The 16,997-nt window shown below is 37.8% G+C and overlaps 1 protein-coding gene across 14 annotated transcripts in view; it reads right to left on the reverse strand.

The window, feature by feature from the left end:
* dtnba (dystrobrevin, beta a) overlaps positions 1–16,997 on the reverse strand; it is a 335,231-nt gene that overhangs the window by 37,725 nt on the left and 280,509 nt on the right. For 11 of the 14 annotated variants that reach the window (XM_078399376.1, XM_078399375.1, XM_078399378.1 and 8 more), the window contains one exon: positions 14,191–14,211. The exons of 2 other annotated variants lie outside the window; for them this stretch is intronic. In XM_078399376.1, coding sequence (XP_078255502.1) covers positions 14,191–14,211 — 21 coding nt within the window. Of the gene's footprint in view, positions 1–8,951; positions 9,013–14,190; positions 14,212–16,997 lie in introns of those variants that run through there. One more of the 14 variants, XM_078399387.1, reaches the window with a different exon arrangement.

Below are 16,997 nucleotides of genomic sequence, written 5' to 3' on the forward strand. Positions count from 1 at the left end.
GGTGCTACTTTGACTGAGACTTTTAGAAACTTGTATGGGCCTTTGTGGGAGATTGTTCTGCAGGGATTCTCCCACATTTGTCACAATTTTAGATTGTGATTATTAATACTATTTTTCAACATTTTTATGGTTTCTCTACAGAAGTTTCAGAGTGCATATAGGAGAACATATGAAAAAAATTGCATCTATTATGACCAATCTTTAAAACAGCAAGATACTCCCTACTACAATTGCCTTTTGGGAGTAAATTCAGGGGTGTTGTTTTGACCCAGTTAGACATGGGTTCACTCTTAGCACATTGACGTTATCTGGAGATTTCAGTGGTAAACACGGAGTTCATGTTGCACAAGATTATGGGATTCAGTATGCATAGAAAAGCAGTTTTACATCCTAAAATCTGCAGTAATGAGGAATATTTATATGTGCTGGAATTGTTGAAAGTAAGGCACTACTCTTTAAGCTCGGTTGATTGGTATGGTCTGAGCATTTTAAACATAATTACACTTTTTTATGGAACAGCTTTACATTTCCAAATAAAAAATGGAAAGCCAACATCAAAGGGATCACCGGTGGCCTGCAAAGTAAATGAGTGAATTTGTTAGTGTCACTAAAACTGGATTTTATATTCCTTGCAAGATTTCATTTATCTCTACAGGGTGTCCTGGATTATACTTGTCTATCCTTTCAATGCATGGACAATTTTAAATAGTTTAATGAGTAGTAAATTAAAGCAATATGGCATATAGTGAGAATATATATGCCTGTTGGCAAATTCCTCATGAAGGAACTAAACAGGAGACATATCTCAATCATGGTTAAAGTTTATTATTTCTGTTTTAAAATATCCAATCTTGAGATAGGAAAACAATAATTTGCACGAGGATAATATAATTTCACTTAGCAGTGAAAAGGAATTTCAATCTTAGCATAGGAATTTTGTTAGGATTACATTTTCATTCCATTGGTCATAATTTGAAGATTATTCCAAGAGTAAAGATGTTGCTACAGAACAACATAATCCTGTGTCATACCATATATACCAAGCGATTTAGTTTTCAAACATTGCTTAGGAGTGAAGGATCATTGTTGTTGTCATCAACCATGAAAAACGTTTTTAAAAATTGAATAATCAAAAGAAAGCTAAAGTCGGAGAGAAAGAGTTTCTTGGTGATCCTTCCTCACTAATTTGTAAAAGGTGTAAAATATCTTTCAAAACAAATTACAAACAATGGTTTGTTTTCTTATAACAGTTTCTTGCTCACATGTTTTTACTCAAGTCTAATATTCATTAAACAATTGTGTACCTTCAATAGATTTGAGCATCAAAATGTTCTACATCAAACACAGTTGAACAATGTCGTTACAGAAACGTGGAATGAAACAATATTGTCGTGTAATCCCCTATTCACTTGACTTCTATTGTGATGGAACCAAGAATCATGCAATCATCATCAAATAGTTCTGGCAAATCTGCAGATTATCTTAAAAGTAAACCAACTATTTATTATTATGATAGAAAAGCCAGTTGGTTTCAAATAAAGAATGGTGAAATCAGTTTGAATCACTGGCACCATTTGTCTTTGTGTTGGAAGTGCATGCTTGAAAGATTCATTCCAAAAGCACTTGGTTTGGATTGATGCTTTGGTGGAATCATACCACCTTTCAACTGAGACCCAGACTTCTCTGCCTCCTTAAATATATGGTAAGATCCCAATGAAGACCAGTCCTTTTGATGGAATTTGCTTTTGATGGAATTTCTTATATTGTGTTTCCTATGTTGTTGAAGTGTGTGTACGTGACGAGTGGGTACAAAGCACTTTGGGACATTGTAAGAATATATCATTTATTTTGTAATGCAGATAATGCATTTCAGTGTCATGGCAATTTTTTCTGAATTGGTAAGAGCAAAGATTGGAGATGATATGAAACATATACAATGGAGTGGATCATTGTTGTTCAAAGAAAACAAACATAAATGTCAAAAACCTCCATGTTGCTCTGGGAAGATTTTTATCATGAGGCCTGATTACTTCTTCCACAGCACCATGTAGATAGGGATGCAATTGGTTGCTTGCTGGCTAAAACCATTCACACTTCGCAATAAAGAAAATCCTCAGATAATGATTTTATTCAGTTGGTACTTTGAAGGTTGTAGCCAGAACACCTAATACCCAAAGTGTCTGGGTACATAGATCACTGTTTATTTACAAGGTTCATGGGATTATACGAATACAAAATTGTAGAAGACAGATTATAGGATCAGTATAAGTTTCACTAGAAAATACAGTTTGGGATTTCAGTCAGGAACCATGTTCTGCTGCGAGTTCAGGAAAAGGATGGTGCAGTTCATTGAGCAGCTGCTTCACAGCACCAATGACCTGGATTTAATCCAGACACCCAGTGCTGTCTGTATGGAGTTTGCATGTTCTCCCTGTCACAGTCTGGTTTCCCCTGGGTGCTCCACATCCCAAGACATGCAGGTTGGTAAGTCAATTGACCACTGTAACTTTCCCCCAGTGTGTCTGTGGATGGTAGAATCTAGGAAGAGATGATAGGAATGTGGGTTTAATAAAATAGGATTAGTATTGGATTAGTCTACATGGTGCTTGATTGTTGGTATGGACTCAATGTGCTGCACTAATCTATCACCTTGCAATCAAATAACTATTTTCATACGTTTTAAGCAGGTTAGCTGCTGAACTCTATGTGGTTCCTCCTTATAGCAAACCTGAAGATCATGAAAAAAAGAGTTCAAACATTAGGTTGATCCACAAAACCTAAGGCAAGGCTGAGCAATACTAGGGATTGAGTATGACCTGACCCCAGGTAATAACAGGATTGGACAGGTGCCACAATAAATTAGAGTGTATTGAAAGTAACACGATGCTGGAGTAATACCAGCAGACTGCGTCTTATTTTATAAACCAGCAATTCATTGGTTTTAATGTATTGAAGCGATGGCCATGATCTACCTGTGAACATTGGCCAAGTAGGAAAGGAATTTGGAGTGCAATTAATTCCAGTGGAACCATCTATTATTAATGGACAAGATAGGAGATAAAAGCACCGTGTGACTGAGTGAAAGTTTTTTCACAATGGCCAGTTAGAGCAGACCATTGGTTCATTCCCAACAACAAAGTGTATGACAGAAGACACAAGTGGAAACAATCACATCTGAATGCTACGTTATACTTCTTTGTGAGAAGGGATCACAGGCGAATTTTAAATATTTTCTTTCCCCTGGCACTCAGACAACGAAACATAAACATGGTACAATTTACTTCTTTTCCTGCAAAGTCCAGCTAGTTTAAAAGGAGAGAATGGTCCTTAAAATAAGAATAAAATCTTTATCTATTGATAAAATTACATTGCCTTGTGTACTATCACATTGTATTTTGTCATGTTAATAGTGCACCAAAACCTATCTTCATTTAAAAATGTTCCCAGCTGCATTAACCCTATGGGGATTGTTGAAGCATTTCAAACCCAATTCCAAATCCACCATTGTTGAGATAGAGACATTCCAAGTGCTTGACTTTCCTAACTTTCCTTAAGATTCTGCTTTCTTATTGATTCCAAAATGTATTCAAGGGTTATTACATCAAACAGCCAAGCATTTGTAAATTTCCATCAACAGTCAAAAATATAAGCAAGAAATTTGACTTTCTTTCTACAAGAGAATAAAGCTAACAATTCTCTACAGAAACAACAAAAAGTTTAATGGCATGAAAAAAATGTCCCATTTATAAAATTCAACATTTTTCCTGTGTGCTTATCCAGTGATGCAATTAGGCAGCAAAGATTTTAGTATTGATTCTACAAGCACTAAAAATACTTCCCAGCATGTGCAAATCATTAATAGAACGCCTGTAGAAAATAATTCCAGCAATATGTTATTTTTTGACTAGCTGTTCATTCCACCAACATTTTAATCATGTGGACATAAATGGAAGAAAATAATCAATTGGCTGTCAGTGGGAATTATTTTTTAAAGTTATTTTAAATGTTACAAATGTACGCATTATTTCCGTGTTAAAGGAAATATCACTATTATACTTAATCATTAATCTTAAATTCAGTAATGAATAAACATAAATCTCTACCTGCTGTTCTTCATATGAAATGTAAACTAATGATGAGCTAAATTTTGTGTCTTGGGCGTAATCTGTCTTTCACATAATCTCAGTACAACTTTAATCGTACACAGTATCTTTGTTTGTGTAGGGCACTGCAATCGCAACACTTGAGCCTGAGGAAAATGCTTCAATGTCAGAACAACAGCTCCATCTAGAGTCCGATAGTCAGCTGGCTTTCAAGTATTGTGCAGTGGCTTTAATGATCTATCAAGTTCATCCAGATGTATTTAACAAGCAAGAGTGGGAAGAGATTCATTTGTCCATTTTATTAAGAAAAGTTATTCTTTCACCATCAAATTTAGTTTAAAAGAAATAAGGGTGTTAAAACAGGAGATATATTGTATAATTTCCATTTTATTATGCATTTCTTTACAATATATATCTTGACATGTAACAGCTGCCATTCTATGCACATTGTTCAGTTATATCATACATTAAACAGTAATGAGGAAAGGAAACATTTCATCAAGATTCCTCTATATTCCAAATAAATTGTATAAATGAAGTTTAACACAAATACCATCCAAAACAATGACCAAACAATATAAAGCAAAAACAAAATCATCCAAAGGAAAATAAAAGTTCTAAAAATAAAAAATATATATTTAGTGGTTTGGATTGATGATATGGAAACATACTACAAAGGACAGCTGGATCTTTTGTCTGGAACTAAAACAGATTTTACATCAGTGAAGATCACTGCTTTTGTAACATTGCCAATTTGTATCAATCAACCAATTCAGCGAACAGAATTTTAAATATTTTATAGTTTAAAAATAAGTCTCACAGGATCAATGCCAAGATTCTAGGCTCTCAGCCCAAATTGGCTGATGCATACATACGGTCTCACGAACCATATCTCCCTTGATCATATGCTGTGTTCTTTGAAGGTTTCAACTGAATGAACTCCAAACATGGACGCTAACTGCCAACCACCAAACAATTCCGACATCGATGGTTCTGGAGAAGACCAACGTAAGATTGACCTTCGCAATCACCAGGCTGTGAGCTGGGCATTCCAAATCCTTATCCTGTTTCCAGCTTTAATGGCAAAGAGGGAGCAAGACAAAATGATAAGCACGTCTGAGTCCTGAATTTCTGTCACTGTCTCCTCCAAGAATGGCATTGATACACAAAACTATTCATATTGAAAATGAATTGAAAACATAATATTAATTAAGTGAAAGTGATAGTTCTTGATGAAAATGTCTTCAAAAGATTTAAATGGTCAATGGATTAAGGCTTCGGTTTGTGTCATACTCCAGGACTTAAAATACCATTGGACAATAGAATATAATGATTTCATCATCAATGTACTGCCTTTGCGTTATTATACAATTTCACCTAAATTTCCATAGATCAAATCATAAGCAAACATATTTGCTTAATATTCAATGCCATGACAAAATGCAAGTTGGTACAAGGTGAAAAACATCATTATTGCCAGTGAAATCAGATGAAGACCTCAAATAAGACAGAGTAGCGACATTGTGCTTGCCCAGTGGTAAAAATGGGGTCAAGGAAAGAGCGTTCACATCGCGGCCCTGTTTCCACCAATCTTTCCACCACTACGCACAAGAAGCGCAAGAGGCACAAGACATCATTGTTTGCTGATGCCGAAAAGTGTGTTCAGCTCTGGCTGAACAACTAATCTTGTGATGTGGACTCGATAAGAAGTGGTAAAAATGTAACTTTGTCCTCTACGTTTTTCATTCTTACATGATGTAATGATCTTACATAATGGAATAACCCAGAGTCTAACAATGTCTGCATGTTGTTATTCTAGGTTCACTAGGTTAATTCCCGGAATGGCGGGACTATCGTATGTTGAAAGGCTGGAGCGATTGGGCTTGTATACACTGGAATTTAGAAGGATGAGGGGGGATCTTATTGAAACATATAAGATAATTAGGGGATTGGACACATTAGAGGCAGGAAACATGTTCCCAATGTTGGGGGAGTCCAGAACAAGGGGACACAGTTTAAGAATAAGGGGTAGGCCATTTAGAACGGAGATGAGGAAGAACTTTTTCAGTCAGAGAGTGGTGAAGGTGTGGAATTCTCTGCCTCAGAAGGCAGTGGAGGCCAGTTCGTTGGATGCTTTCAAGAGAGAGCTGGATAGAGCTCTTAAGGATAGCGGAGTGAGGGGGTATGGGGAGAAGGCAGGAACGGGGTACTGATTGAGAGTGATCAGCCATGATCGCATTGAATGGCGGTGCTGGCTCAAAGGGCTGAATGGCCTACTCCTGCACCTATTGTCTATTGTCTATTGTCTATTGTCGTACAGTATCAGAATTCTTCTCAATGAGGAAATAGCACAATACTCAACAAATAAGCTGGTTCTACAGAGAATTAACCATCTCTCCACACCCTCCCTCAAATAACAGCATTAATATCATCAGGGAGAGAGCACATTTCTGATAACCAATATTAAGATTGCTATTATTTGATCTTTATCTAATTTTTAACAAATATTTTCTAAATATTAATTTAATTTATATCTCCTGCTTTCTTAATAGTCATTTAATAAATAAGTGACATATTAATTTACCCAATTCAATTCACAATCAAACATCTACTCCTTATTTAAATGATAACACAGGTTATCTTCATTGTTCTCCACAGCAAAGCCCTTATGACTAAGTGACCCGAACCACATCTTGTACCCAGATGGAGCTATAAAATCATAGTTTTAATTTCCCTATTTCTTCATTAATTCTACAATTACTACTTTATTTGTTTTTGTACTGTTCTGTATTTAGTAGTATAACCAAATACCAGATGCAGAATTTCATTTACACATTTTTTATAATCCTTCAAAGCTGTTCCGTATCTTTAAGACAGAATTAAGTAACCTTTGATTTATATGATTACAGCCGAAAATAAGTTTGTCCCTTTGGTTTATCCATGCTGAACAGATGAATTTGCAGAAGCTAATTGGTCTAGCGTGTTGAGTCAAACTGGGTGTCACTTGCAATTTTCTCAACCTGTTTATGGCTCAACTACCTTAACAGGCAGGCTCATTTCCCTCCTCCAGTGCTTCTGGAATTCTGTTGACCAGGGCACCATAGTAACAGCACAGCTGGGAGTGCAAGCTGCTTTTCATTACATGTTGACGAATATGAACAGTAACTATGTATTGTGCTCACTTATGCTTTTGTTCAATGTGGCTAAGTCACATTTTTTGCTATATGCTTCCCGAACCTCTGCACTGTTGTATGATTTCAATTAATTTAGTTTGCAAAGCCAACACACTGATGTCTTGCTTATTTTTGCAGCATGCATTAATCAAATGAATAAATTGTTAACAATTGGAAAATATTTAATTTCAGTTAAGTACTGTTATTATTGAAAAAATAAATATCAAGCCTGCCAGCCTTAGTGTTAATGTGCAGAGGGAAAAGACCACATCACTCGAGTCGTGCACTGATCATTCAATTAGTTTGGACAGATGTGGAAACATTTATAACTGACTGATGCATTTGGCATTTTTTCATGCAAAGACAAAAGACATGAAAGAAAATTTATTAAAGAGGAAGAAACACGAGCAGAATAGGGTTGGAATGCGATAGCAATTAAAGGGTAAGTGTATATGAAGCACTTGGTGTAGAAAAGGAAACAATAAAGTAATTATTTTCTTATTAAAAACAATAAAGTAATTATTTTCTTATTAATTATAAGGGTAAGTGTACATGAAGCTCTTGGTGTAGAAAAGGAAACAATAAAGTAATTGGTTCAGAAAGATGTTCTCACATTTTGTTCATAATTCTCATATTCTTATTTACACACTCATTACAAATTCTAGCAGTTGTCTTGTGTGCTCAATACATCTAAATCTTACTGAGTCTGGCTACATTGCACAGACGCGTGAGTATTGGATTATCTGTTTTGTTTTTAACAAGACCCTCATTTAAAATCTGTAGATATACATTAAGGCCTGTAAATGATCAAGAACTGACTGTGCTCAAAGTAACCACCACCATATACATTTCTAAATTATATTTCTCCTTAGTTTATGCTTGTGTCCATTTTCCTCTCTCCACTATGATTTTTTTATTTAGAGTTTATAGCGATGGAGCTCCAGAACTAATGTATTTGTTTAAATAAGCAAAATGTATCATGTGACCAGAATTGATTAAAAAGTTTAATTTCGAAATAAGCAATAACACAGAAGTATAGAACCATATTTGTGACAGAAAGGAAGAGATCCTTTCACTACAAACTATCAAAACAAGCTAGTCTTGAAGCCAGTAAGGTATGTTAGACACTCCAAGCCAAGGACAGAAGGAATGAGAAAATTAGAGAAAATGAAAGGCTCTATCAGTAAAAAGCTATTGTGAAGACCCTTGGAATTAGAAAATAAATCAGAAAAGAAAAAAAGCAAGGAATTCTGAAGCTATAAAACATTGAAATCCAAGTTGGCATAAAACAAACAAACCAACATTAATGGTTCAATTTCCAGCCAAGCCTCTGCCTCAGTTTTAGGATGCTTTAGTAAGAAGTGCCAGATCAGTCTATTTCCCCATTTTGTTTGAAGAAAAGACACATTTTGTGATTCATTTGAGTGACCCGCAGCTTTAAGTAATCTTGGAGCAATCTATGTAAACATCACATCATCTACTTCAAGAGAAGTGATGGACATCTGCTGTCAGGAAAACATGATAGTCTGTGCAAAAATGATAACGCTGTAAGTACACATACAATGTGCTCATGAGTTAAGTGCATACTTCAAAAAAGTACAAAATAATTATCCATTGGATAATGAGACTTTTCATAAATAAATATTTTAATGTAAGAGATTATTTCGTGTAAAGCCCTTGATCACAAAGCTGGGCTCAGCATCAACCTTTTAGCATCGGGAAGATCACAGGCAGCACTGTAAATAGAAATTAACAATTTTAAGATATTAAATTTGAAATCCTAAGTAGACAAAAAAAACATATGACCAGAACTATATGAACATACCATTTTTCATAATCACTACAAACTGGAGAAGGGACAGGACTGGCAGCTTAATGCTCCTGGGTTCAGGTGTTACAGCCGAGATGGAGGTAGCAGGTAACAAAGGGAGTTGCTTTAATAATGATGGCAGATAAATCTCCAGGGCCTGATCAGTTATATCCAAGAACACTGTCGAAAATGAGAGAAGGAATTGCAGGAGTCCTGGCTGAGATATATGAATCATCATAAGATGCGGTCAGGGGAACAGAAGACTGGAAGATGGCTAATGTTGTGCCTCTGACTTTATGAAATAAGCTCTGGAGCCACTTTTTGTTGCAGGTGACTTTGAGACCCAATTCCTGAGAAAGATCTTGGAAAGTTTGCCGTTTCCTGCCGGAAATAGCCTCACCCCCCTCTGCAGCTTTTTTCCAAATTAAGGCAGCTCCTTCCCTTGTTTTAAATAATTTATGTGTGCTGAAATGGTCTTACTGACGCAAAACACTCTTGATAATAACTTAGTTGCACTGCGATAGTACTCCATTCATTGACACCAGTTTCTCTGTGGTTCGATTACTTATCAGGACATCTCGAAAGGCTCTCAACTCGAGCATTCCTACCAACCTTGTGGATAAATCAAGTTTGCACTATATTAAGAAAAGACTCCTATCATGTATACAATACTTTTACTATCATAAAAAACAGGACTATTACAACAATAATTTGTCCAACAAAAAAAATCTGAAATCTTGGTGGTTTGGAATCTGGCTCATTGGGAACTCATTCCTGTGCTTCCTTTACTGGGACCTTGGTTCCCGTGCTTCCTTGAAATTCACTAGGGGCTTGGTTCCTATGCTCCCCTTAACTCAACATCTAAAAATAAGTAAATTCCAAGTTTGTTGCACTGCTGATTACAATAACATGCAATGGTCTGAAAATCCGCTGGTTCACCACCAACCCGAGCATGCTGGATTAACATGGTTCCTCACAGACCTTATAGACTTTGAAATAAGACATCGATTCAACATTTATTCTGACTCCTTTGTCATACTATAAATAACTAAGTCATTTCAATAGTCCCCTTTCTCATGCAGCCAACTGACAATTTTTATTTAAATATTAAGCTCATAGGATAAATGCACAGATGCTCTCTGAACCCTTTCTTTAAAATATTTTCTAATCTTTAGAACTATTTCCATCCTTGATGATACTTAGAATTGTACTAAAGTTTGTAGTGCACCTAATGTTTTTATTGATATCTTTCTGTAATTTTGTCATCCATCCAGATATCTGATCTTGTTTTGACTTCACTTTCTCAGTCAAATCTAATATTTATAAATGTTTTAGTTTTCTCCAAGTCATTAACATTCATGCTGAGAAGATGCCTATGACACATTAAAGAACTAATTTATAATATTTGCTTCATCATTCAACGCATCATCTTTCTACTGATTGTTTTATTTTCCAACGGCTTGGTTTACATATACTTAAAGCAATGCTGGACAATTCCCTGCTGTTTTAATTTCATTATCTAACTAAAATCTTTGTTACCTTGTTTTCCCATGTGTTTGTTGTGCACAGGATATCTAATGATTATTAACTTTATTTCTAAGCTCTTTGTCCTCTAATTTTTATGGTCCATTCTGCTTTCCGTAACTCTTTTAACCTTCCCCAAGACTGTATCTTTCTGCATAAGTTGAACCTTATAGACTTTGTAACATTTTGTGATTACAAGTGCCAAGATGATAATTAAATATTGCACACTTCATTATTTCTTGGTTACTACTTACATCAGGTTCAACAGCAACCCTGCTTGTTTGCATTCCTTGCCCATTTGTTCAATAAGATTAACTGGATTAATTTTTAACTCCAAAAGTATCCTTCACAAAAATTCTAATCCATCCTGGCAAGTTGGAAGTCGCCTTTCAATAACTTTGCCCAAACATGCAATCCATGGTTGAACAATTGTCCTATCATGATTCTTATTATCATCTGTTTTGAAATGTACATTAGCTACATGAAATAACCTGCATTTCTGTCCATTTACCCAATCTGCTTCACTGTTGACCTATGCCTAATGTCTAAAACCCTGTCCCACTCTCCCACTTTCTCTCACTCATCCAGCAAGGGCCTCCAGGACACTCAATTCATTCTAGTGTTCAAGCACACAAACATAGAACTTTGGTCACCATCACTTGGACTGCATTCATTTATTTCATCATTACTTCCTTCTGTGCTCACAGAGAATGCTTCATGCATTTATTTGGCATATCTCCACTTGAATATTTCTCTAACAGTTTTCTACCACGCAGTTCGGTTCATGTTCCACTTCTATCACCAGCAGCCTTGATTTGGCATTTTGTATTAATAAGAAACTGCATGGTTTGCCTTTACTGCTTTATCATTTCCACATTGTCTTGGTTCCTTCTGGATTCAGGCAAAGTGTGTTCCATCTGCACAGCATTTCTTTGCCCAGAACGTCTTGAGAATCTGACATCTCCTCTGCATCTTGCTGCGATTATTACCAAGAACAGTTGCTCTTCAATCAGAAACTAACTCCTTAAAATAACTTTCAAAACCACCAGCCTTCTCCTTCTGAGGCAAACAATGTGAACCAAGACTGAGAAGTCTTGTATGTATTTCTTAAGTTATTCCATGCACTGTATAACTACTTTCACAAATGCAAAAGAACACCATATTTCAAGATTCCTGGTTCCAAATGCAAAATGGGATAAACTCTTTTGGGATCTTTACTGCTGATCCCATCATGTGTGGGATCGGAATGAGATCCCATGGGCTTTCCTCAGAAGAAAGCTGTTAACAATATTCCCATATCCCATATGGAAAAAAAAATTCAGGAGCAAAGGCATCAATTCATAAAAGATATAAAGATGGCTGAGGAGCAACAACTGGCCAACTATCTATATATATTACTAAAACTCTGTGTTTGTTTGTTATTTGTTATGATGTGTATACATATATATATATGTTATATATATTTGTTATCAGCAATGTATTTGGGCCCCCATGACATAATAGCACTACAATTTTAGGGGAGGGGGAGTGGACGGGGAAGGGGAGGGGGTCAGTGGGGGTGGAGAGAGTGGAGGGGGAGGGGGAGAGTAGGGGTAGGGGGAGGGGAAGTGGTGGGGGAGGGGTAGGAGGATGAAGTGGGGGGGGGAAGAGGGGGATAAGGGGGATTGAGTGGGTGAGGTGAGGGTGCTAGACAAATACAGAAGAGGCTTTGGGTCCACGGCTCACTCTGGCTGCAGCGCTGGCGCCACGGGGCCGAGGTGAGTGGCACCCTCTCCCCTTCCCAGTCCCCCCTCTACGAGGAATGGGCCAACGGGTCCGCACCTCCACAGTTGGGGCCCGTTGATGTTGAGAGGGGATGGGGTCGGTGAGTGGTGGGGGGGAGGTTGGGGTGGGGGAGGCGGCAGTGGAGGGGGAGGGGAGGTGAGGAAGGGGAGGGGGAGCAAGTGGGGATGGGGGGAGAGGGGGAGTAGGGGTGGGGAGGGAGGGGAGGGCTTGGGGGGAAGGGAGAGGGGAGTGGGCTTCGGATCCATTTCGGCCTCTTTATTTTACATATGATCTTTATTTCATTGAGATTCATTTTTTTTTTTTTTAAAGCAATTTATTTAAAAGAAAAAAAACGCAATTTACCCAAGTCACAATGGGAACTCAACGAGGAATGGGCCCAATGGGTCCTCTTGGTCTAGTGTCAACACTTGGTCTACACAAAGCTGTGTGGCAGTGTGAAGATGATGTTAGGAGGTTGCAGGGTGACTTGAACAGGTTGAGTGAGTGGGCAGATGCATGGCAGATGCAGTATAATGTAGATAAATGTGGTTATCCACTTTGGCGGCAAAAATAAGGAGGCAGATTATTATCTCAATGGTGTCAGATTAGGTAAAGGGGAAGTGCAACGAGACCTTGGTGTCCATGTACACCAGTCACTGAAAGTAGGCTTGCAGGTACAGCAGGCAGTGAAGAGAGCTAATGGCATGTTGACCTTCATAACGAGAGGATTTGAGTGCAGGAGCAAAGAAGTCCTTCTGCAGTTTTATCGGGCCCTGGTGAGACCACATTTGGAGTATTGTGTGCAGTTTTGGTCTCCTAATTTGAGGAAGTGCAGCGTAGGTTCATAGGGTTAACCCCTGGGATGGAGGGACTGTCATATGAGGAAAGATTGGAAAGACTGGGCTTGTATTCACTGGAGTTTAGAAAGATGAGAGAGGATCTTATAGACATGTATAAAATTATAAAAGGACTAGACAAGCTAGATGTAGGAAAAATGTTTCCAATGTTAGGAGAGTCCAGAACCAGGGGACAGTCTAAGAATAAAGGGGAGGCCATTTAAAACTGAGGTGAGAAGAAACTTTTTCACTCAGAGAGTTGTGAATTTGTGGAATTCTCTGCCACAGAAGGCAGTGGAAGCCAATTCACTGGTTGAATTTAAAAGAGAGTTAGATAGAGCTCTAGGGGCTCGTGGAACAAGGCAGGTACAGGTTACTGATTGTGGATGATCAGCCATGATCACAATGAGTGGCGATGCTGGCTCGAAGGGCCAAATGGCCTCCTCCTGCACCTATTTTCTATTTTTCTATGTTTCTATGTGTCAATTAATCACCACCAAAAATATTGCCTGAGGAAAAGCATTGGATGGATCATAAAGAATGACATTTGCAGGGCTCTGGAAAAAGAGCATTATAGTGCAATTAATTGAATAGCTTCTTCAATTGCTGGCTTGGACACATGCAGGACAAGTGGTTTCCTTCTGTGCTGTAGCATCTTGTGTCATTTATATAGTCCAATTGAAGAATGACTGATTAAAACATGGATATAATGGATTAAAAGCCAGTGATGAACAATTTGGTGCATTCATCCACACACAATCTTCATTTACTGCTGTTATGCTTGGTTGCTGGCATAGATATAAGGCACAGGATGTTGATACTTAGGCGGGTGAACTCACACCCACCCGTGTTGTACACATACATATGCCCACACAAAAACACCCTCACTCTTCACGGTCATCTCCAGAAAAATATATTTGCATTTTACCTTCATGCACAGAATTTAAACACTCAGCAATATAAGGTTTAGTTCAACTTACTGCCTGCTTCTGTTCCTCATCCTAAACAAGTCAGCATTTGCAAAAAGAGAAACAAAACATGAGAAAAGAGAAAGGTTATTAGAAAGTAAACAGGATTCTACAACTTTTTTAAATTCTCTTCTCAACTCCAGCAAAAATCAATACAAATGCAATGAAGGATTGAATTAGTCACCAAGAATGCTTGATATACCAAGGGAGTTGGAGTCATTTACACGTTTCCTTCAAAATTTGGGAAGTTTTTTCTATTTGCAATAATGATATTTTCACTCCTTGTCCACAACAACCCCACCCCCCCACCACTATTTCACAAAGCATTGAAATTATCCCAGTAACCTTTCTCATATTTATCCTTCATTCTTTCTTCATCCTTATTATTTTACCTCTTCAGTAACTGGATGAGGCATACGGGATGTTTCTCATAACTCTCATGAATACGATACTTCTATTTATCATTGGTGAAAAATGACATGCCTTCCTCATTCCATAGCTAGTAAAACTAATTATACTTGAATGGATGAGATGCAATCCCTGCACTGAGACAAAACTGATTTTGTTTAGCTGGAACCCGCATGCAGGTACTGAGAGTGATTGACTGAATTAATCTGGACATGGAGAGGAACTGCCAAAAGGGGAAAATCTTGCCAATATTTTGTACAGTGATGCCAGACTACAAACCAGCAAACTAACCTGTAATATGCGACACGTTCATATGGAAATATAATCGTGAAAGCAACAGAAAATCTTTCACATCTACCATGCAAATATTCTTTGTAGACCCAAAAGCCCAAACATTGTATTAACATGTGGAGACCATCAGTTGCACATGGATGTTTTAATAAATGTCATGGGGTTTTATAGTACATGTAATGACACACCAAACAGAAACAGTGCTTTAGCAATTTTTCAAAAATCACTTTACAAACAAAATAACATAAAGAAGGAACTTTTTCACCCAGAGAGTTGTGAATTTGTGGAATTCTCTGTCACAGAGGGCAGTCGAAGCCAAATCACTGGATGGATTTAAGAGAGAGTTAGATAGAGCTCTAGGGGCTAGTGGAATCAAGGGATATGGGGAGAAGGCAGGCACGGGTTATTGATTGTGGCCGATCAGCCATGATCACAATGAATGGCGGTGCTGGCTTGAAGGCCTCCTCCTGCACCTATTTTCTATATCTATGTCTATGTATTTAAAAATGGGATGACTATATTTGAGTCAGAAGCAAGCAGAGAAATCAGTCATTTGAGTCAGAGAAAAATTGTAAATATCATTATAGAGTAATGGAGTCATGGAATTATATAGCAGAGAAACACACCCTGAATTAATTTATGACATATAAATGTATAAAAATATAACTACGAAAAAAATCAGCAAATTGCATCGAAAAAAGTGACTTTGTTGAGTAAAGAGATCCGCATAACAGAGAAATTGTGTAGATAACATTGCAAATGGACAGATGAAAAGTCATAAACAGTCAGAATCATTGATCAAAAGTAGAAAGAAATTCCAAGAGGAAGCTAGTTTCCATTACATTCTCTATTTTTAGAAGAATTAAATCAAATTTAAAAACCTACACTCTACATTATAGAGTATTTCTCTGCAACATTGCTAACATGAGTTAAGATTAGCTGACATTTCTATGAACAGATTTTTCAAAAAATAAATCTTTCAATGCATATATCAAAGCCAATTTCACTCATAAACTGATTAAAATGTTTATGTTCACGAATAAGTCAAACTGGCTATTAAAAAGAAACAGCTGGTTTTCTGGTATGAAGCAGTAATATAAGTACAAGAAGACAAGGAAGAAAGGGCAGGAATAGGCTGCCAGGCTCCTTCAAGCCTGTCCCACCATCCAATATAATCATGGATGATCCAGCCCAGGACTCAGTTCTATCCCTGCACCACATCCCCATAGCCCTCAATGTCTTGTTCAAATTACTTCCACTTTAAATACTTCTAAAGGCACCTCCACAACTCTCAAAGGTACAGAACCCCAGATATTCACTCGGCACTACGTGAAGAAATTTCTGCATACCTCAATTTTAAACGACTGACCTCTTATCATGAAACTATGTCTGCATGATTGAGGTTCTCCCAACAGTGGAAACATCGCAAAATTAATTCTGTCATTTGCCCCCTTCAGATCTTACACGCTTTAATAAGTTATCCCCTCATTCTTCCAAACTCAAAGGAATATTGACCCAACCCGTTAAACCTATCTTTACAGGACAACCCTTTCATCCCAGGAATTAACCCAGTGAAGCTCTTTTGGATTGCTATCCTATCCTTCCTTCGGTAAGAGGACCAAGTAGCTGCCAATAGTCACATACAAATTAGTACTGTTGTTTTTTTTAATATAGATCATGATATGATTCCATATTTCTGTCAGGGCTCCTGCAATTTATTCTCTAGCTTTACAGTGTCCTTGAATGTATCTGGTCAGGCCCGGGAGAGTTGACAGTGTTACGGACATTTCCATGAACAGTCCCAAGTTTCATGTCTTTCTCCGTGGCATGTAATTGTGTAGATATCGTTGTCAATGTGGCGTGCGGCAGACTGTGGTGCCACAGCTATTCCCTCCTGATAGCTGGCTGGCTTGGCAGCCGCGGAACCTGGAAACCTGCCCTGAGGAGCGAAGCCGCCGAGCCGGGCTTCTGCTGGTTCCCGAGGGGACGGAGAAGTTGGTGGAAGATAATCGGCAAGAACAAGGGTAAGAGAACCAGAGATTTAACTGCTGTGCCCTCAAGGCAAATAGATCGGGCAAAGAGCGGGGACAACAAGTTGTCAGATCAAGGTGATGGCTGGA

The sequence above is a fragment of the Rhinoraja longicauda genome, chromosome 5, assembly GCF_053455715.1.
Source record: "Rhinoraja longicauda isolate Sanriku21f chromosome 5, sRhiLon1.1, whole genome shotgun sequence".
Lineage (NCBI taxonomy): Eukaryota > Metazoa > Chordata > Chondrichthyes > Rajiformes > Arhynchobatidae > Rhinoraja > Rhinoraja longicauda.